General features: G+C 39.1%; 9 protein-coding genes across 9 annotated transcripts; all 9 read right to left on the minus strand.

The window, feature by feature from the left end:
* Positions 1-1,410: 1,410 nt before the first annotated feature.
* LSM04_004982 (uncharacterized protein) lies at positions 1,411-3,639 on the minus strand (the record flags this gene model as incomplete). Its single annotated transcript, XM_067330950.1, has 1 exon — positions 1,411-3,639. One exon carries the CDS (start codon positions 3,637-3,639, stop codon positions 1,411-1,413), a length of 2,229 nt encoding a protein of 742 aa, XP_067191962.1.
* Positions 3,640-5,943: 2,304 nt separating this feature from the next.
* On the minus strand, positions 5,944-7,671 carry LSM04_005702 (uncharacterized protein; the record flags this gene model as incomplete). The annotated part of the gene is made up of 1 exon (XM_067330951.1): positions 5,944-7,671. One exon carries the CDS (start codon positions 7,669-7,671, stop codon positions 5,944-5,946), a length of 1,728 nt encoding a protein of 575 aa, XP_067191974.1.
* A 1,406-nt stretch (positions 7,672-9,077) lies between these two features.
* LSM04_005043 (Mitochondrial substrate/solute carrier) lies at positions 9,078-10,394 on the minus strand (the record flags this gene model as incomplete). Its single annotated transcript, XM_067330952.1, has 1 exon — positions 9,078-10,394. The coding sequence occupies one exon, from the start codon at positions 10,392-10,394 to the stop codon at positions 9,078-9,080; it is 1,317 nt and encodes a 438-aa protein (XP_067191963.1).
* Positions 10,395-10,865: 471 nt separating this feature from the next.
* Positions 10,866-11,760, minus strand: LSM04_005600 (uncharacterized protein; the record flags this gene model as incomplete). The annotated part of the gene is made up of 2 exons (XM_067330955.1): positions 10,866-11,024; positions 11,074-11,760. The coding sequence occupies 2 exons, from the start codon at positions 11,758-11,760 to the stop codon at positions 10,866-10,868; spliced, it is 846 nt and encodes a 281-aa protein (XP_067191972.1).
* A 470-nt stretch (positions 11,761-12,230) lies between these two features.
* Positions 12,231-13,097, minus strand: LSM04_009708 (uncharacterized protein; the record flags this gene model as incomplete). The annotated part of the gene is made up of 1 exon (XM_067330956.1): positions 12,231-13,097. The coding sequence occupies one exon, from the start codon at positions 13,095-13,097 to the stop codon at positions 12,231-12,233; it is 867 nt and encodes a 288-aa protein (XP_067192055.1).
* A 664-nt stretch (positions 13,098-13,761) lies between these two features.
* On the minus strand, positions 13,762-14,991 carry LSM04_003835 (uncharacterized protein; the record flags this gene model as incomplete). The annotated part of the gene is made up of 1 exon (XM_067330957.1): positions 13,762-14,991. The coding sequence occupies one exon, from the start codon at positions 14,989-14,991 to the stop codon at positions 13,762-13,764; it is 1,230 nt and encodes a 409-aa protein (XP_067191936.1).
* Positions 14,992-15,401: 410 nt separating this feature from the next.
* Positions 15,402-16,319, minus strand: LSM04_001429 (uncharacterized protein; the record flags this gene model as incomplete). Its single annotated transcript, XM_067330958.1, has 1 exon — positions 15,402-16,319. One exon carries the CDS (start codon positions 16,317-16,319, stop codon positions 15,402-15,404), a length of 918 nt encoding a protein of 305 aa, XP_067191892.1.
* Positions 16,320-17,125: 806 nt separating this feature from the next.
* On the minus strand, positions 17,126-17,677 carry LSM04_007530 (uncharacterized protein; the record flags this gene model as incomplete). The annotated part of the gene is made up of 1 exon (XM_067330959.1): positions 17,126-17,677. One exon carries the CDS (start codon positions 17,675-17,677, stop codon positions 17,126-17,128), a length of 552 nt encoding a protein of 183 aa, XP_067192014.1.
* Positions 17,678-18,091: 414 nt separating this feature from the next.
* On the minus strand, positions 18,092-22,162 carry LSM04_008468 (uncharacterized protein; the record flags this gene model as incomplete). Its single annotated transcript, XM_067330960.1, has 1 exon — positions 18,092-22,162. One exon carries the CDS (start codon positions 22,160-22,162, stop codon positions 18,092-18,094), a length of 4,071 nt encoding a protein of 1,356 aa, XP_067192029.1.
* Between the last annotated feature and the right edge of the window lie 514 nt (positions 22,163-22,676).

Below are 22,676 nucleotides of genomic sequence, written 5' to 3' on the forward strand. Positions count from 1 at the left end.
ACATAAAGAATGAACAAACTGCAAATGCATATAATTACACTTGTGGTCTTGAAGTGTGATAAATACTGCAGCTTCACTTATGCCCTTCCTACCTCTACAGCAGCATCATCATAATCATAATCATAATATGCTGATTCTACCTATATATATATATATATATATATATATATATATATATATATATATATATATATACAATGAACTTCTTTTCAGTTTTTTTTTTACTTTCTCACCCCCAACCTCTTTCAGGCGTTTTTTTTTATCCAATCAGTTCTTAGCGTCCCCTTCAGTACTTGTGTTCAAATTCCCTATTTCTAAGAGATCTCAACTGTTTATAAGTTTTCGCTTAGGCTTTCAATTCCTCAGTTCCCGCCTCCTTCCTTTTTTTTTTGTTTTTTCTTCTTTTTTTGTACTGGTTTGTCCTCTTATTAGAGTCAGGGTTGAATACAGTCATCAACTCCTTTCAACGCTTCTTTACCACCACTCGTTCTGTTTTACACCTCTAGCAACAGAGTCTTCTGCCCACTCAAACCATTCAAAATAATAATAGTAATAATAACAATAATAAACAAACAGATAAAAAAGAAAAAAAAGGAATTAAAGAAAGCTCGCATCTGTAAGAGCCGACAAAACTTTGACGAATGAAGCCATTTTATTCTTTCTCCTTTCTCCTATTTTCACTCTTGTACTCCTCTAGGAATGTACGTATGATGGGAGCAGGTTTAACAGCAGTACTATTGAAGACAAGAATAAAAAGACAGGTTCTATCTAAAAACCCAAGCAATACTTTCCTTTCACTTTCCTTCTGTACTTTTTCCCCCTTGAACTAGTTGTACAAAAAAAAGCGATGATTACATTACAAAAACAATAATAGTATCCTCATCATAAAAAAAAAAAAAAACAAAGCATAACAAAATACAAAAAGGTATAGAATGACAAACTCCATACTTTATTACTTTTGTTTTTTGGTATTCCGCGTTCTTTTTCACACACATCCCTCTTTTTTTCTCCATAGGAGCATGATTGCTACTGCGTCAGAGTCATAGTATTTTTTTTGTTATTGTTTCTTTCCTTGACTCTGTTTTTTCTTCTAATTAAAAAAAACTCTGCCGAAATGCACTTTTTCTCTTTTTCTTAAATACAAAAATATAAATTAACGGTCTCACATCTCCTTTTTCTTCCTTTCTAATTTTTTTTTTTACAATGTTGCCTTTCTTCTTGTATACAGGGAACATAAACAATTTGGCAGAAAGTGAAATGGCTCATAATAAAATGCCGAACGTGCACACACACACCCCTACCCATTATACGCACGTTAGAAAAAAGCAATATATATATATATATATATATATATATATTCCTTTTTCTTTCTCATCATCATCATAATGATCATTGGTCGCACACTATTGATCAGTTCCCATGCGCAGGGTTTTGCAGCGGGTTACTTGATGCCATTTCTTCCTCATCCTCATCCAGTGTACTCTTAAACTTCGGGTCTGGCGGGGCCACAACGGCGGCCAGTCGTCGTCGCTTCGATGTCAACACCACTACGAGGACAATTAGTGCCGTTAACACCACCGCCGAGGCCACAGCCACGCCAATGATACAACCACGATTACACTTACTGCCACTGCGCTCCAAGTCATTCTGGTGGTCGTTCAGGTATTTTTCCATCCAGCCCCAGTCGCTGCCATCCAGACACTGCGTGACATTAAAGTTATAAAGACCCTGCGGCAGAAATACTTCATATTCACTGCGTGTAATATCCGGCCGCAGTCGGACTTGTGTCGAAGTGCGGTTTGTAATTGTGGCCTCACACACCCCAGTTGAACCAGTTGCCCCACTACCACTATTACTATTACCACCAGTTCCAGTACCAGAATTAGGTGTGGTGGTTGTACCACCTGGATTGGCAAGTTTCTCGCACATCGCCAATCTCTCACGTACTTTCTGAAGAATCTTCCATCGCAGTTCATTGTCCTGTTCACTTGTAAGGTGTGAGAAGTCAAAGCGTGGGCTGAAGAAGGTTAGGGATGCAATATTGTCTGGACTGTAAAGCTCACGAATAACATTTAATGAGACATTTGTAAGACTTATGCTATCCAGCAACATAGTGGTGGTATCATTACCAAATGTTTCCGGCATGAGTAGTTTCATAGTTGTTATATTTGCAACACCATTGATTGTACGAGCCTCCGGTGGGTCTGCATAGATACGTGGAAATTGCAGCACATTCCGTACTACTGCCACTACATTATGTTCCAGTGCATATATCTTTGCACTGTCGCAGAATGGAACAATGGAGGTATCCATATACACCACTTCATTCGTGCGGTCATAGTACTCCCGCAGTAATTCCTCAGCACCGCTGTAACTCGTAGTTAAAACCGTATCCCATGTGGTATCAGTATCAAAACGCTGCTGTTGCACAAGGACGGTAAAATCTGTACGCCATGTGGTATCATTTACAACGAAACTGTGTTCTCCAACGGCGGTATCTGTGGTGGAAAGGCGATCGTTCAGAGCGGCGTTCATGCGTGCCATGATATTTGGCATAATATTAGCTTCATCTGGAAACCCAACGGGAAGTGGTGGACGTGGTAGTACACCTGGAATTTGAACAGCGGGAAGTATCACAGATCGCAACGTAAAATATTGTGTGGAAAGTACATACATCTCATTTTCTGCAATCACCAGAAGTTTCGCGTTCTCACAAAAGGTGGGGTTCTCTCCATCTTTGACAGGTGGACAAGTAGCATTTTCATCACCGGCAAAGGGATTTAGAACAAATGAACTCTCTTTTTTCGATATTGCAACGTTATACAATTGAGTAACACTCGTGGCATAGATTGCACCATTTGGAAGTGCCACAACATCAGGGAAATCACCTGCGTATCTTGAAGTATTCACACCTGCTGTCGTAAACCGTGCGAGTCCCCTAAAGCCAACGCCCATTCCAGCAACAATAATCTCCTCCCGTGTTACAGCAATTCCAACATAACGATTGATATCGGCTTTAAATTTAGGTTGACTTCTACAGCCTGTAGGCACACCGGAATCGTCGATGACGCATCTCCAGACATCATCGTTGTTCTGTTCTGTCATGTATAATTCCGTGAGTAGGGCGTTGGGGTTCATATTGCGATTGGTTGTAACGGCGGTGAAGGAGTAATCATGGCCAAGGCGGAGTGAGACAACATTTGTGCTGTTGAAGTACCGCAGCGCACCACCGCCCTCCACAAAGTACACAACACGATCACCGTTAGTGAGAGTTGTATGCGTGCAACTCCGCGGACTACTTACCTGCGCGATTTCCCAAGTTCCATCGACGGTTCCTGCTGTACCCGTCCCCAAGAGCGTTGTGGTTTCTTTTGTACGACGAGAAAAGGCACGGAAGTTTGCGGTGTCGCCAATCAATATTTCATCATCCGTACGGCCAATACAAAGTGCATTGGGGTTCTTCAGCATTGATACACCGGGGCCGCCGTTGGTTGTGCCGACTTCTCCATAAACACCAGCAACGGTCTCGGCGACATACACCAACTTCATTGGGTCCGCCGTACAATACCCCGCCAGTAGAGTTATCGCGGTGAGAAGGAGGAGTGGAACTGAAAGTGATGGAGATGAATGGAGAGTCATTTCTTCAATTATAAATAGATATGTAAATATCAATATATATATATATATATATATATATATATATATATATATATATATTTGGATGTAGGCCTTTTTTCTTGGTGTTCTTTTTGTTTGTACTGCTTCACTCGCGTATTGAGTCCCTTCTTCTTTTACTTTTCTATTTGTTGTGAATGTGAATTGTACACGAGAATGTCTATTTACGATGCTGAGTGTAGCCGTACAAGGGAGTCACAATGTGTGACTGTTGTAATTAGCCACTACTACTACGGTTACTAAAATAAATAAATATAATATAATATATATATATATATATATATATTTCTCCCTGGGTGTCTAATATAATCTAGTCAGACAAACAAAAAAACAGAGACAGAGAGGGAATTTCTTTTATTTTACTTCTCTTCTCTCGTCAACTATCGCACACTGTTAGAGGCACAGGCTCCCTCACACTATAATAATAATAATAATAATAATAATAATAATAATAATAATAATGGTGACTTGCCCCTAAAAGCAATCTCAACGATACTTGAACACACAATTATTACTATTACTATTATTATTATTATTATTATTATTATTATTATTATTATTATTGTTATTATTATTAATACTATTAATATGAGTAATATGAAAAAAGAAAAGAGGAAAGAAAAAGAAAAGAGAGATCATATAGATGATTCAGCAGAAAAACTCAATACTCTCATTGCTATACTTTGCATATACACAAAAACCATATATATATATATATATATATATATATACAGGAACGCAAAAAGATAGCGCCACTAATACCAAAAAAGGAGAAGCAGCAATCTTCCCGCAAACAAACAAACAAAAAAAAATGCCTCCCGACTATGCAGTGACACAGCCATTGCACTCACACTATACGATGAAACACACTAGCAGACGCATACACATATAAACACAACATATCCAATTGAACAACATTCAGTTCTCTTCCATCTCTCACCCTTCTTTTTTTTTATTTTATAGAGAAAAAACACACACACATCTCGGTCTTTTCTCATTTGTTTCCTCCTTTTATTTCTCGTCCACTACTACTACTACACACACAAGGCGTCTCTTAAAAGGAATATGTAGTGCAGAAAAAGCACCAGGAACAGCAGTACGAGAAACAACAGATAGAAACGTGTACAATGAAATAGTGCTGGACGTTCTTTTTTTTTTTCCCTTCACGTCAACCATGAAGGTATTGATAACCACGTGTATGTGTTACGTACAAACTTCGGTGTTTATATGTACTTTCCTTTCTTCAGATTATTCTTCATTGCAAGTGCCCAATATATATATATATAGAGGGACAAAGTAGAAAGAAAGAAATACAGTCACATATTAAACAAACGAATACAAGGAAAAAAAAAAAAAAAACACATTTCAGTAAAAAACGAAAAACAAAGCATACGTACAGAAAGACAGACAGACACTCTCATATAACTTCAGTCCCATGCTGAATATCTCCTGCTGCTTTTTCTCTTCTTTTTCTTCTTTTATTTCTCTAAGAAACAAACAAACAGACGACATCTACCAGCAAAAAAAAATCAATAGGCAATACCAACACAAGAATAAATACAGCACACAAAACCGCACGAAATAAAACAAAAGGGCCACATGAAGAAAAAGAAGAAATAAACCAACAAAATTAAGAAAAAAAAAATGGCCACGGAATAAAAGAAAAACACACATGAGAGAGAGACACACACAAGCAAAAAATTTTCTTATTTTTCCCCTTCTCAGCTTCTTCCTTTTTTCTATTTTTTTTTTGTCGCTCTATCTTGTACTAAGTGATGATATTGTTTGTTCATTTTCCTTTTCATCCTACTTCTTTCATCTAAATAATATTTTTTTTATCTGTTTTCTTTTTGTTTATTATTTTTTCTTTTTTTTTTGTGCTCTTTCCCGTTAATACTCTCCGGGTAGTTTTTACATGATTGGTACAAAGTTGTAGGAGATATACAGCATTCTCGAAATATGTATTTATTTACGTACGTCCATAGGCATGGTGAGCATACATACATACACAGAAAGAATGCAAAAGACCCGTACAATAGTGAGATATATACAATAGCAACTGACATTGAACGATGGAAGAGGAAAAAACAAATCAGATTCACAATATTATATTCGTACCGTTTTCTTTTCCTCTCTTCTTTCCCCCATAATCTCTTCTATTTTTTTTTTCATTATTCTTCCTGCTATCAGTACTATATTCCCTCTCTTTTTCTTTCTCTTCCCTTATGACTATTATATATGTATATATATATATCCCTCTCCCTCCCTCTAAACAGCTGGAACCAGCAATACGGCATTTAATACATTTGCTGGACTGGCGATCATAAGTCCCGCCAACACCGCCGCTGTGGCGCCCAGCACACTAGAGGAGGCAATCGCCCCAGCGCAAACCTCATCGCAGGCCGGCGGCGGTGTGTAGCCAACACACATCTCCCGTCTGTAACTCAACTCCACACACTCCGTGGTGCAGCGCAGCATGCAGAAGTCCTCCAGCGTTGTCCCGGGCGATCGCTGCGGGACGGACTTCAAGTACTCCCGCGTCCAATACCACGGGGAGGAGAAGAGACGCTCCTGCGCCTCCTCGCTGCTCATCCCAAACGGGGTGTAGTACTCCGTCACGACGATGGAGCCATCGTGGCTGCGCAGGGCGGTGAGGTTGTTCCACTGGGAGACATTCACATCACCCGGCACACCATTACCGGGTGGTTGAAAGATTGCCACAAAGTCGGTGGTGTCAAGGGCAATTCCCACATCTTGCATCACTCGTGCGTATAACTCATGCATGAGGGTGGAGTTGTGCACGGGGAGACTCACCGTTGGGAAGGCCGCAAACACAAGAGCACGATACAGTGAAATCGTCTCCGTTAACGTTGGTGTAAAGGTTGGGGTTGGGGTGAGTGGAATAGTTTCTGTCGGTGTAATCGGTACTGTAAGTGTGGGACTTGGAGTTGGGGTTGGTGTAAAGTCATTCACCGTTAATGTGGCGGTGTAGGTGCCATCTCGCACGATATACACATTCGTTTGTGTTACCACGTAAAACTCATGTGAACTGATACTCACAAGAGAAACAATATCACCATTTGTCCAGTTCATCACCACACGCGGGCAAAGAGAAGGGTCAACATCTTCTGAGTAATTAGTAGGTAATGCCAAGATTTGATTTAATTTGCCTCTTACACCATAAAAGTACAATTCGCTTTCATCCTCCGTTAACATGAGACCTGCACGATAACCCATACAAGAGATATTACCAAACGTCCAGTAATGCGGATTGTTTGTGGCGCTACTCATATTAATAGAGACAATATTGAACCCATTACTAATAGCATACATTCTTTCGTGATTAGTAGCAATTTGCATAAGACCAGGTTGAAAACCAGAGAGATACTCCGACACCACTTGTGTTCCTGTCAAGGCAACAAATATAATACGTGATTTGGCGGTATCTGCAACAAAGAGATCATATGTGTTTTCCGGTCTCCTGTAGGGTAATATATACCGCGGCGCAGATACTTTTTGTTTGCTGAGAAATGTACTGACGACTCCATTTCCTTCAATCTTTCGTACTTGATTGTTATCCGTGTCTACAACGTATAGTGTCTCTCCAACACGTACAACACCTGTAGGGCCATTAAATAACGCCTGACTTGCCAGGCCATTGCGCAGGCCTGTATTCGAAAGACTACCGGCAATAGTAAACAATCCACTTCTATTCACAACCCGCACGGAGGCGCCACCACCACCTTTATCGGTGACAATAACATTACCGGGTTCAATGCCCCTTGTTGCCCCCGCTGCTTGGAAGAGTGTACCAAAACCGGAGGGTCCATCTCTCTGCCCCTGCGCACACAATTCACAGGAGCGACTGGTGAAGAGAGTGTAGACGACCATGTTATCCACTTCTTCCTGCGCGGCCGCTGTTGGAGCCCCATAGGGGAATACCAACAGCGACAACAGGGAGAAGAGAAGGAATCTGAGGGGAGACCACATGGGCATATATATATATATATATATATATATCTGTAAGGAGATTCTCTCTCTCTCTCTCTCTCTGTGTATTTGTCTGGAGGAAAGGGTTTTTTTTCTTTCTTTCCTTGTTAATTCCCTGTTACGATGGGTATTTATTTATTTTTTATGTGTTCTGTGCAGTATGAGTATTTGCCGTATGGGGTAATAAATAATTTTATCAATAATATTGGCTATACTAACCGATTCTCCCGTCGTCTTTCCTAGAGTTACTCCCACTGAGATATATTCCACTATATGTTTTCCTCCCTTTACGAAAGCAGAAAAAAAACCTGGCAAAACAATAATCAGCTCTTGTATCTCTAAAAATGCTAATTATATATAACTATATATATATAATTTCTTTATCCTTTCCTTATACTAAAGAGATGGGGTTAAATAGTTACGGATCCATACATTATATATTAGTAGAACAGAGGAAAAGGAAAAGAAAAAGGAGAAAGAGGAGACAGTACATACGGATTGGGAAGAACAAGAACAACAACAATATACAGAGAGAAATCCTCTATTCACATCGTACACAGATCACAGAGAGCAAAACAAGAAGAATATAAGAAGAAATAAAATATATTAAAAGTCTTTCTCTTTAACTACTTCTCCCTTTTACACCAAACGCACAGTCTATTGTATAAGCAAACACAGAGCAAGAAAGAACTCATGATAAAAAAGACGAAAACACAATATATATACATATATAATATATATATATATATATATATATATATATATATATATAGGTTTCCATCAGTACGTAATAATAGACAATTCCTTCCCAATATGCTGATCTAAATGCGAGAAAAACGATGGCAAAAGGTAATTAAAAAAGAAAAGAGAGAAAAAAGAAAACATGGAAGATAATATCAAACAGAGTTAAAAAAAACATTATCGCCCTTCCCTTATTTACATATAAACAGAGCGAGAAAAAAAATGAAGCGCAAATATATGCTCTTTCTTTTATATATTACAACAACACATTACTGCTATAATGACAATACACGATTACCCCTTCTGTCTTCAACCTGCACAATCTTTTTTCTTTTTTTTCTGCGTATACACATTCATACAAACATACTTACCAACATAAATACATCTGTATACGAATATATGTATATATATAGAGAGAGAGAATAAAGAAAAATATAGTTGAGGTAACACAAAACAAGTGTAACTCTAGACGACCGAGTAGAACGAAAAGAAAAGGAAAAAAGAAAAAAAAAAACAAATGAACCCATATATACATATATATATTCGTTACTCCTACCACTGCCACTCACTTCAGGGAAAAGGAGCGGCAAGCAAGAGGAAATTACGAAAAAAAAGATAGGATAAAAAAAACAATTACATATTTTCCACTTCTATCTCCCTGTTTGATAAGCTCAACTGGTACCTAAAACGGCTTGTCTAATCACAGGAAATACGGTGAATGTTAGTGCGACATGAGCACCAACGTGCACACTCCGCGCAACAACACCAGCGTAGAAACCTGCCAGACCACGTTCACGATAAATCGCCTGATAACAACCAATGCAACTCCTCCGCATCGGATATCTCTTCTTTATATTATTATTATTATTATTATTATTATTATTATTATTATTATTATTATTATTATTATTATTATTATCAACGTTATGTGGGAGTACAATACCAGACTGCAGATGTGTCTTGACAACATCCACTGGCTGTGTGATGATAACAGAGACCACACCGGCGCAGAAGCCGGCAACGCCGTTCCAAAGTGGATTGCACCGCCGCTCCTCACACTGCCACGATAGAGATCCTACTATCCCTTTCCCATTATTATTATTATTATTATTATTATTATTATTATTATTATTATTATTATTATTATTATTGGTGGGAAAAACAGCTATAGCGGGACCATAGCAAAACACATCCATACAGAGATTCTGCACAGGGAACCGCATGGCCTGATTGAGTCCCTGTTTCAACATGGTAGTACCAACACCACTGTAGAATGTGCGACGTACGCCATTCTCATACAGCATTAACTGTACTGCACGTACAGTACTGAGAGAACTGTAGTGTGGCGATGGCCGCTTGCTGTCTTGAATCAATCGTGTCTTTACGCTCTCAGTAGGAGCAACCGCACAAACAGCCTCCACACATCCCGCGAAAAATCCACAGGCACTTAAGATGGACAAACTCAATTTTGAAGCATGATTATTCTTTTCCTTTACTGGCTTTCTCTGTTTTGTCATATCCACATTAGTAGTAGTAGTAGTAATATTGCGGTTTTGTATTGTTGTTGTTGTTGTTAGGAATGCGGCTGCAGTTTCTGTAGCCCACTCATACGCAGCCCAGCGTGATGCCTGTTTAGGAATAGAACCCAAAAGTACCGGCGTAAAGCCACGATAGAGTCCACTAGGACTATGATTTCGAACAGTTGTACGCACACAATCCCACATACCACTGTAAACGTGCGATTGTCTGGCAGCTGAAGAAGAAGTTAATGGTACACCATGTGAAGAAATTTGTTGTAATTGCAGATTCGTCTTAACGTACTCTATTGGATATGTGCAGAAGGCCTCAATACCACCCGTTAATGCACCCGCAACAAATGACCAAAAGACGATATGTTGGTCATTTGGTAAAAGATCCTGTTTCTGCTGCTGTGGGAAGGTAGGAATAGGTGGAATAGTGGCAGAAGTGCCAGCAGCCACAGTGGCCATCTCGCAAATGCTCTGAAAAAGTATGAGGGTTAACTGTGCGTGTCTTTTGCTTCCCTATTTTGGGTGAAGAAAATAACAATAATAAGAATACTAATAATAATAAAGAAAAAAGAAAAGGAAAAAACAAACGGCAATAATATTATAACATATATATAGATATATATATATATATATATAACGAAATGTAAAAAAAAAAACAAGATATAAAGATCAAGAGTATTGGTGATAATAAATAAGAAGAGCAGAAATACAATACTCCAGGTACCAAGCTAAACCTATTCTTACCTGAGAAGTATATATATTATTCGATGCGGTCAAAAACAAAAAGAAAATAGACCGCTCATCTTTTTCTTTATTTTTTCATCACGGCCATATCTTTTTTTCTTTTTCTTTTTTGGTAGTTATTCCACCCTCTTACTACTTTAGAAGAAAAAATGAAGGAAATACAAAAAAAAAGAAAAAATAATCTTCTCACGGGAATTGTGAAAGAACTGCACCACCAATACTACCACCAGTACCACTATTATTATTGTTACTACTGGCGTTAGTGTTCATAGAGCCCTCCTGCGCTACCAGGGCCGCCTTTACCAACATGAAGGAAATTACAATACGGCCCGCGTCTGCAGCCTTCTCGCGTATTGAAGAAAGCACATACTTTGCCATACAATGCATTATTCACATGACGTTCATTACGGCGAATCTGCGATAGCCGATAATCCTCCGAGGATGATGTAGAAGTTGGAGGGAGTATTGGTGTGCCTAACACAGAGGATGCTGGACACTGTTGTTGTTGTTGTTGTTGACCATACATGATTCCCTCCATCATAGGAGGAGTTGAAGATGATGTTTCCGTGGTAGGAAACTTCTTCGCAGCGGGATCTGCTGCATTATTATAAAACGACCTTGTAACTGAATTCTGAATTCCCGTGGAATCTCTTACATATCCATCGGCATTACTATGATGACCAGTACTGCTATTACTATTACTATTGCTATGACTATTAGACCCTGTACTACGTGGGTGTGTGCTGACGGTTATGAGATCGAGTGCGGAGGGATCGGCGCACTGCACCCCGCAGTGTCCATTCATTGCAAAGTAAAAATCCATCACCGCCTGATGGGCAACGTGTGGTGGTGGACGGAGTGAGAGAAGATTCGGGGCCGTGACGTTCTGCAACTGCTCTGTTGAGAGCGGCTGATACGGTGAGGTCTGCAGTTTCCGCACTAGACAGACCGCCGATGGGGCGGCGTGCTCCACCACGTAATTGATCTTCACAGCACCAGAGGAATGACTGTGTGGTGTGTGCATAATAGTACTAGGGACTGTAGTCGTATGAGAGGATGATGGGGACGGGGTAGTGGTCATTTGGCAGAAATAGATATATAATATATAAAGTATATATATATAATATTGACTGTTGAGTGTGCGGACTGGTATGTTTTTTGATGATGACGAGGGGAAAAGTATACGGGATGAATAACAAATGCAAACTTTAATGTAATAGAAGCACACACAGAGAAAAACATAATGACAAAACTCTCTTTTTTTTTCTTTTCTTTCGCTCTTTCTCTCTCTCACTATATATATATGTTTTTTTTCTGTACGACTACTTGTATTAGGGTATAATTATGTTTCACTCCCTTTCTCTCTTTTCTTTTCCTTTCTTTCAGATAAAGATTACATTATAACTTCTTTACACTCGCTTTACCTGAGAAAAAAAAACTTCCCACAATGAAGGAGGTTTTTTTTCCCTTATTAGCTGTTATTTCACTCTCTGCATTTTATTTAGCACATACCTATATATATATATATATATATATATATATATATATATATTAGGCAACCTTTGCAGCACTATTCCCACGACTCCCTTGTTTTCCTCCTTCTTCCTCTTCTTCTTCTTCATTACCATCCACATTCTTTACTCTTCGACGAGATGCAAAGAGTGCAGTATTACCCTTTGCGTGATATGTCGCCGCCTCTTCAGGTGGTAAAGCCATAAAATCCCGCGGTGTACGCTGGGGATAACGTCGAAGAAATGCCATCATACCCATAAGTTCAGACATTGCCCACGCCTCAGGTTGTTTTTCGTGCTCATGTTGTTTCTCACCTTTAGCCCCACTCTGTGGTGTATACACGACGGTACTTTCCTTATCATCAACTACAGGGGCGAAGTCTCCGGCGAAGCAGAGGTGTTCTCCAATAAATTTCATTAATCTATACCGACGGTGTTGGTGTACTGTAACGTTGCCTGTATGTGGACACGGTAGAAGCAAAACAGGACAGTGTTTTACGGTTACATCTTGCAGGAGAACGCCTGGGTGACCAAACAACTCTCGTGGATTAATAAAGGGTGTGTCAGCAGGAACACGTGAGGGTTTTTCGTTAATATAGATAACAAAGAAAGATCCTTCAGATGCATGAAACTCATCAGGGAGTTCATTTGGGTGAGGCAATAATACTGATGATGATGATGTGGGTAACATCGGTTCGGTAGTAGTATTAATAGTATTAGAAGTAATAGCAATAATAGTCGGAGTTTGTTGTTCTCTGCAACTCATATCCTCCTCTTCACATAGTGCAGCTGTTTCCACAGACGAGGAATTACAATTGACACTAGGATTACTTTTAGTACTGCAGGAAGACTGACGTCTTCGCTTTCGCGTACTCGTCGTCGTCGTCGACGTTTTCTTTTTAACCATTCTCCTCTCACTAATATATAAGCAAAAAAAAAAAAAAAAATATATATATATATATATATATATATATATATATACACTTAGTATAAAGGTATAAATGTGTGTACAGCTTTAGAGCAAACGCCCTGCTCAATCCCCCCCACACCTTGAAGTTTGAAATATGGGACCATAACGACAAGGAAGAACAACGGACAGCAGAAACAGATGGGGACAGGGTGGCTATATATATATTTCGCAGAGAAAATAAGTAGAAAAACACAGAGTGGTGTAAAAATACAAACTTTTACATTTACACCGTACCCACTACAACGACGTAAGAGCGAAAAAAAGACAACAAAATAAAAAACAAGAGAAAATCATCACAATATGCGTGGAACCACCAGAGGATATACCATCATCTTCGTCTCTATAATTACCTCTACTACTACTACTACTACTACTACTACTACTACTACTACTACTACTACTACTAGCAGCCGCAATAGCAGAAGCTATAAGAGGAATACCGCGGCAATATCGTTATCAAGACACACACACACACACATTCTCTCTCTATCTATCTCTGTTATTCAACCACCAATTCACTTTCACTTTCGCTCATTCTTTATATATATATATATATATATATATATATATATATTGTATCTATATCTATATATCTCACCCACTAAACACCACCCTCACCACGTAGTGTGGTATGTAAATCATTATCTGGTGATGCCAGTAATTCATCATCTTCTTCCCCTTCTCGCCATTCATACGTCACAACACCACCCTCACCACTCCCTCTACTACTACTGCTTCTCTGTGCTGTAGTCCACATTGATGCCACATCTAGCGGCCCACCGTGATGATGATGCTGATTATGATAATGCGCATGATGTTGATGAGATGAATGACGCGATGGATACTGATAGTGATGATGATGATGATGATGATGATGATGATGATGCACCATTGGCCGTGATTCCAGTCGTACCGTTCGCCGACTTTCTGGCACCACATCCACACTTTCATTATCATCATCATCATCCATATTAATTCCTCCTCTTCCTCCGTCTATTCCTTCTTCTTCCTCCTCATCCTCGCCAAATCCACCGTAGTTAAGTCGATCAAACGGCATACTGGAACTCCCACGTGGTCCACTCCCATAGTGGCGGTGAGGATGACTGCTGCTGGAGGTTTCTCTATACCGCATCTGCCGCGGGGACCAGGAGGGACGCCCCTCCACAAACACAACACCACCCGCCGTATTTACATCCACATCCTCGTCTCCAACATCCTCGGTATATTCCCAACTCCCACTTGCGTGTTCCACTGTGGTGCCTCTCGGGTTGGAGCTTCCATGCAAATCTGTGTATCGCCCTGCACGATAGGCCACATCTGCGGAGGTGGCCGCCCCAACGGCGGGAGACACGGAGGGAACTCGATCCCGGCGTAAATGCATATACGGCGGGGAACTGCGATGAATCACTCCCGTCCGCATATCACTATTTCGACCCGAGTGACGTGGTGGTCGTGCACGGGAATGGCTCACAGAGGCGGGAGATGTTCGCCGTGGCAGTCGGTATGTCGTTCGTGGTTGTAATATAGGAATATCATAGTGATATCGCAAGAGGGCATTACAACTGGCCTCATAGTATGCCATTAAGAGTGTAGGATGATCTAACGGAGAATAGGAGGGTGGGGCCGGCATAATATTACCATGACTCATAGCCGTTGTGGGAGATCGAGTACTTCGATTGACATTAGATGGTGTTTGCCTTCGTTGTTCCTCTTGCTGTTGTTGCTGATTGTAGTAAGTGGCATCCACTCCACCACCATCATCACTACGTAAGGCCGCCGGATTACTCCATGTCTGTCGTACAAGTGCTGTGAAGAGTCCCTCTGTTATCATTTTTTTCTTTCTATGAAACTATAATCTATGTGTAAAATAGATTATTATTAGTGAGATTAAAAGATACTTAATACGGTTCTAATAAACAAGAGAATTTGAATACAAGAAAAGGGGGAAAAAAGAAATCTTATGAATATGCAATCTATCTTTACACTTTCATCTTGTTAAACTTTTCTTTCTTTTTCTTTTTCTCGTGTGTGTTTCGTCCTTTTTTCTGTTGCTCATGCTTCCTTACGTTAAAATGTTAAAAGTAATATGTCCTCTTCAGATACGCCATCACACGCACACACGCACACACACACAAAAAAAAAAAAAAAGAACAACAACAAACAAACACAGATGTACAAAAAAAAAAGCTGAATGTCAACTACACAATCTTCATAATAAATATATTTTATTTATTTATATCTTTACACCTTGCTCGTTACGCGAAACTTTGGATGACCTTTACACAACGCAAGTCCTACCGCCGTACCCACAACTGTTGGCTGCCAATCAAAGTACATAATACACACTGCCCCAACCCAACAGGCATACCGCACCCAACCATTGAAACTGTTTAGAATTTGAATAGGTGTAAATCCCTGATGTAAGTACTGCATAACAAACAACGCAGCCACAATATCCCATGGACCAAACTGCTTTTCCTTTGTATTATTTGTCAAGTAGTTTCCAAGCCAAATCACAAATCCAGAGATAACAGCTGTGGCACCACAGTAAATCATAAGACCACGAGAACCAATAGTAGGAAGTACACTGTGGCACATTGTGTGTAGTAACATCATGGCAAATGTCATGGAGAGAAAGTTATTCATTAATAATGAGTGTAATCCCCATGCAAGTGGGGCAAAACTTGCATCAATACCCCAATTATCCATCCACCACTTCTCCTCCACATTACTGCCTGTACTACAGAGACAGAAAACCGTAAAGAGAATAAAATTAAGCGCATTAGCGCTATTATAAATATCTGGAAAACGAACATAATCTTCTTTCAATCCCTGTAAATGTCCCCGAAATCCTTTAGGAGGTGCCGTCTTATCATTATTCTCTTTCTTCCCACCTGTTTGTTGTTCTTGTTCTTCTTCTTCTTTTTGTTCTTCAGTATTACTGTGATCCTTCGCGCTGCTATTCCCACGCACACGTACACAACGCCGCTGAGTCACTAATGTTGACAACATAAATGCCGACTGACCGTGAAACAAACGCGTTGGTACATGCAAGGCGTATCCGACAGGCCGCATGGAAACACGTCCATGTCGACGAACAAGTGCCTCACGTTGAAATGTGAGAAGATTGGCACTGAGAGAACAGCGGAGACGTAACATGAGGTTGGATTTTTTTCTTATTTTTTATTTCCTTCTTCTTCTTGTTGTTTTTTATTTATTTGTCTTCTTAAGTATAGATAACGTACTGTTACCCTTTTCCTTTTTTTATTTATTTTTGTTTCTTTCTGTGTAGATACAAAAGTATATGTAACTAATATATATATATATATATATATATATATATATACAAATACTTTTCTGGATGTATTTAAATCTATTTACTTATGTGGCAGTGTGATTCTCTACAGCGCCCCGCTGACAATTCCACCCACACCGTAGAGAACAGAAAATAGTGAAGCGTACGAAAAGAGACCCAAAGAAGGAAAAACAAAAAAGATTAGATAATTTACAGGGATTATAATACATATATTATATATAGACAGAGAAAAAGGAATTATTTCAGATGGTTCAACAAATATAGATTGATAGAAAAAAAAAATACAAGGAGTAATAAAATGGAAGCAACGATAAATACAACTATATTTATATTTGTACAAATAGTAACACTTCAGAGAGTTCAATAAATTGATACAACTAGACAGAGACACACACACAGACGAAAAAAAAAATAATAGTAAGGAAACCCCAAGAAAAGGAAAAAAAAAAATAAAAATAAATAAAAAGAAAGGAGTTTACAAAGTATATTTTAGACTTTTAGTGAACAAACTTCCGTTTTGATATTTTTCCTCTTTCCTTCACTCCTTCCTTTCAACTAGGATAGAGTGATACGGGTTGCATAAAGAATTGGACCACCCCACAGCACGCACAATATATATATATATATATATATATAATATTACTTATTACTAATCAAATACACCAGCAAGAGGATCAAAGGTTCCATTCACAGAAGCGTTCGCAACACCTGGAGTACTTCGCACTGCAGCGCTATAATTAAGTCCAGCAAATCCACTTGGACTGCGACATGGACGCACAGATGTTCCTTCCATTCTTCCTTCTCCAATAGTAGTAATAGTAGTATTTGTATTGTTTGTTGTATTTGCTCTTGTTGTGGATGGTACACCAATACGTACAGGAGTGAATTGTCTGGTATTATCCGGAACAAAGTGTGGTGTGATTAATCGATTAGTTGTATTATTATTATTATTATTATTATTATTATTATTATTATTATTATTATTATTATTATTATTATTATTATTATTTCTATCCATATCTTTGTATGGGCCATCATGTTGAGATGTGGATACGGTGAGTCTTCCTCCTGTTCGTTGAAGTTCATTCATGCGTTCTGTTATTGCGGCACGAGTGGCGTCTACTTCTTGCATAGCGACCATAATAGCACTTTCCATAGCGGCTGCCCGCTGTTCTATGAACTTCACACGTTGTTCTAACATTTTTCTTATTATTGTTATTGTTAATGATGTTGATGATGATGGATCTATCTGAAAAAAAAAAAAAAAACACAACAACAACGAAATATAATAGACTTATATCCTCTTTTGTTTCGTTTGTGTATGTATTTGTGTGTGAATGCGTCTTTTAATTGGGTTTGTACCCCTTGTGTCAATCTCACACCTATTCATATCTTATGGAAGGTAATATATATATATGGAGAGAGAGAGTGAAAGAAAGAAAGAGAGAGAGAGAGAGAGAGAGAAGGAATTAGCGTCATAGTAGTTAAAATTATTTTTAACAACACACATTATATATTACAGAGATAAACATACTGAAGCAAACAATAACTAACAGCCAAAATCAAATGAATCCGTAAACAAAAAAAGAAAAAGAGAAAGATAATAATATCTTGATCAGAAGCAAAGCGTTAATGCCTTGGCCGCTTCATCCCGCACATCTGCCGACTTGTCTTCTACAAGAAGTCGTAATAACTGCAACACCACACCATTTTTCTCTTGTGGCGTAAATGTAACTTTCGGTATTCCTTCCCTTGATAGAAATGAGGATCCAGAAACGATGGGTGTTGTACAAGTTGTATTAGAGGAAACAGCGAGAATGCCATATAGCTCTTTGGCCACAACAAGACGTACATTAAGTACGGCGTCATGACCAAGTTGATCAAGTAATGGAAGTAAAATAGATTCCTTATCAACACCCAAACGAATTGCAATGCGGAGTAGTGAACTTCTACTAAGATATGTAGCCATGGCTTTAGGAGAGTTAATAATAAGTGGCCAGAGTGTATCATTGATAAATACATCATCTTCATGATACTTTACTCCACTAGTACTTTTCATATTATTAGTATTGCTACTATTGTTACTAGTTGTACCAATTCCACTATTCCCACTACCTATACTCCCTGTAAAAGCACTGTTACCAATACTACTCATACGATAATAATGCTTATTATTATAATTATTATGAGGCGAGGCATTCATTAACTGCAGACGCACCGCCGAAAGTCGATCACACATCCGTTGTAATGAATCTAATGCACTATCCCGCACTGCCTTTACTTTATCAAACAACACATCTACGAGCAATGGCAGTAATTTCCTCTTTGCAAATTGACGCAGTGGGTTCACCACATCCTCCGCCAACACCACCCCACTCGGCCGCCCACCAGTCACACTACTCTCACGCAGACTTACTTCTAATGTATGACTATTATGATTATGATGATTATCAACGGCATGTCGTCTCGGTGCCACCGCCTCAGCCGCCGCTAATGAACTCGGCGCGAGAAACTTCACACACATCTCTGATAATAAAGTCGCATATCGTGCACGATAGCGCCATATTTCATGTTGGGCGAGACTCTGCAGACACGCCACTAACGCCCCTTCTCGCACTTGTGTGGCCTCATCCACTTGTCTGCCGGCACCGGCGGCCGTACTTGTGAGAAGAGCGGCGAACTCCGATACGAGGGCTAACTGCACTGTGGGACTGTTATCATTTAGTAAAGTCATGAGAGAAGCGGTAGTTTGATCGAGATAGCGCAGCCATGTGGTTTTACCAATATCATGTATATGTAGATCACATGCGGTGATCATTGTACTTAGTGTACGAGCAAGAGCGGAGAGTCCGGCGGCAGCACCCGCCCGTACACGTTCGTCCGAATCCCGTAGTAAAGTTAAACAACAGGAGAGAATGGCATCAAGGAGATTGGGAAGATGTTTCATTAATGTACTCACAGAAAGTAAGGGATGGGCATCCATGGGAGAGGCATACTTATTTTGTTTAGAACTACTACGATTATTATTATTATTATTATTATTATTATTATTATTATTATTATTATTATTATTAGTATTATTACTAGAACTCCTCATTGTTGTATCATGATGATGTAAGTTTCCCATCGTGTTTGGATCAACATGTCCACCACTTAATGATCCTACCGCCGCACATGATGATGCTGTCGTTCTTGTATTATCACTATTACTATTACTATTGCTATTATTAGTTCCTCCTCCTATTTGTCCTTGTTGCGATTTCATATCCATCACTACACCATTAGGGAAAACAAGGCGAAACATACCTTGTCCTAATGCACAAAATACACGTGCTGCACATAATGCGGCTACACTACGCACTTCCTCTTCTTCATCATTTACAAGTTCCTTTAAACAACCATCACCACTGTCTGAGGATGACCACTGTTCTATATGTAGTGTACATAACCGTACTACAGTGGATTCTATTAACATTGATCCATCCACACTCCTGTGACAACCCAGACTGTTAAGTAATAACATAAAGGTTGTGGTGAGTTGCGGTAAACGTTGTGTGGTGAGCCAACGGGTACGCCATGATGGTAAGGTAACACTATGAACAACACACTCACTATAGAGTTTGGTGAGTTGATCTAGACGTTGACGACGATGTGAAGATCGCAGAAACTCTTCCACAGTGTGTGGATGTAAAAGCTCATCAAATAAGTACTGTACACCATCAAGAACGGCCTCTGCTACACCAAAGTCATGGCATACATCACTTTCAAAGATTAATGAGGTACCAACAGTTACTGCATTTTCATTATTATTATTATTATTATTATTATTATTATTATGATAGGTTTCACCTTTATCATCTGCCAAGCTGTTACTAGTACTGTTACTCTCATCGTCATCGACATCACGTCCATATTTCCCAAGATGACTAACTGGAGGGGTAAGTGCCTTTGTAAAGATGTGACAAACAGAAAAAAAACTTAAACCTCCTAGAGATTCTCCAGATGCTACTACTGCAATTGATGTTCTCTCTACATTAAGTACAGCAGCATCAGTTGACCAGTTAATAAGTTGCGGTAAAGAACGTAATAGACTCACTCGCACTAGTCGATGCATTACTGGTGTACTACCAGTTAAACAAAGATCCCACACTTCACGTGCGGCTACACTAAGACCACCAGATCCCAATGCAATAGTCCCTGCAGTTGTTCCTGTTGATGTTGGTGATGAAGAAATAGCATTTTCAATTAATAAGTGATGATCAAAGAGAAGCATCATTAAATCTTCACAAGGTTTCTCTGCTCCACTTCGAATTACACGACCAACATGATTTCTTGTTGCAGTAAATGTAAAGGATACAAGTTCTTCTATGGATCTAACTAAAGATGTTTTTTGTACAGTTTCTTGATACTTTTCTGCATTCGTAACCCATGAAATGCATGAAAATATATTACTAATACATTCCACCCCAGTACTCACTGTTGTGGCATACTCAGATTTAAGCATAGATTCTATCAGTCCTACTAATAGATTCCATCTTGCACGAAATGCCTCACGTCGATCTCGGTTATTTATGTAATCACTTGGTCCAATGGATTTACCATACATTGCCATCATTGGCCCAGATTTCCCATCAGATTCACTACTATTACTACTATCCGATACAACATCACGTAGATAAGTAGCAATAGCACTGCGTATTCGGTTTGCATAAAGATTTATCTGAAAAGGATCCCACAAAGCAGGATTAACTCCACCACCACCACCAGAACTATTACTACTATTACCTCTACGACCAGTAGCAGTATTACTATTAGTATTCGTAGTAGCAGTACTATTGTTATCATGCTGTTGCATTCCCACACCGACGCTTCCACTACTTGTGACTGGTCGTCGATGATCAAATGTCGTACTTCTACCATTATTGCTATTACCTGTAGTAGCATGAACTCCACTAGCATTATTCACATCAAACGTTACCTTTGATACTTCACCGGTTTCATTTTCATCTCCATCACGTGATCGCAATTTGAGGTATTTTGACTCCCAATCACGCAAGTCTATCGTACGCTCTAGTGATACACCAAAGAAGAGTGTTGGAATAACAACTTCTACAAGAAAAAGTCGCACCCCAGCATCTGCAGAGGCACTCATACGTACCAATACAGGTAAAAAATTAGTTAATGAAAGAGGACGCGTAATATCCAGAAAAAGTCTCTCTGTACGCATTTCAGACACTACAGGAGACGGCGAAGACTGTTGTAATTGAGAGGAAGTCACCACAGGTCCTGTGGCGAGATCAATAAGCGCCATACCAGTCGCAAAACTCAATTCCGCATCTTCCTCTTCTATACATCGCAGCATATAAGGAATAACTTCCATCTTGACCCACTGGGATCCCATAACCCGCACTAACGCCGGTAAACGTCGTACGGCATCATATCGTAATAACTGTCGTTCTCGTGGTTCCTCATCTAATTCCTCTGCGGCTCCTGCAGAGAGTAATGCATCAAAGGAAGTTATATTAGCAGCAGTTTGATTTGCCGTAGTCGTACTATCATTATTATTATTATTATTATTATCGGTATTAGTACCAGTAGTTGCAGAAGAGTCCGTAGGGTCTGCAGGAGGGAGTGGCCAGTGAATAAGATCTTCCACAACGGAAAGAGCCACCGTGTTATTGTTCATTATTATTCTTGTTCTTTTTCTTGTTCCTCACTAGTAATACTTTTTTTTGTATTTATTCTTTATCTCTGATTTTCTTCTCGTTGCTCTGACAGCTCCTAAATCCTTTCTCGGATAATATAATACACTCCCTTTTCTTCTTTCTTATTCGAGCCTTTTGTACCGTGGGATTTTAGTCCCTCTATTTCCAGCTCTTTTTTTCTTCTTTTATTAAAAATGTCTCTTATGTTTCAGGTGAGTTTCTCTATTTTACTTGGGTAAATCACAAGAAATATAAGAAAGAACACAAAAATAGAAGAAAAATACACAGAGAAAGAAGATACAAGAATAACAAAAATACAAAAGTATCAATGGTAGGTTTTCTTCTATAAGAGCAAAACTTCTTATTATTATCATTATTGCTATTATTATTATTATTATTATTATTATTATTGTTGTTGTTGGAATTAACATACTTATATATATATATATATATATATATGCTTCACTTCATACCTTTATTATCCACTTGCTCTTA

Source organism: Trypanosoma melophagium (assembly GCF_022059095.1).
Source record: "Trypanosoma melophagium isolate St. Kilda chromosome Unknown ctg21segment0, whole genome shotgun sequence".
Lineage (NCBI taxonomy): Eukaryota > Euglenozoa > Kinetoplastea > Trypanosomatida > Trypanosomatidae > Trypanosoma > Trypanosoma melophagium.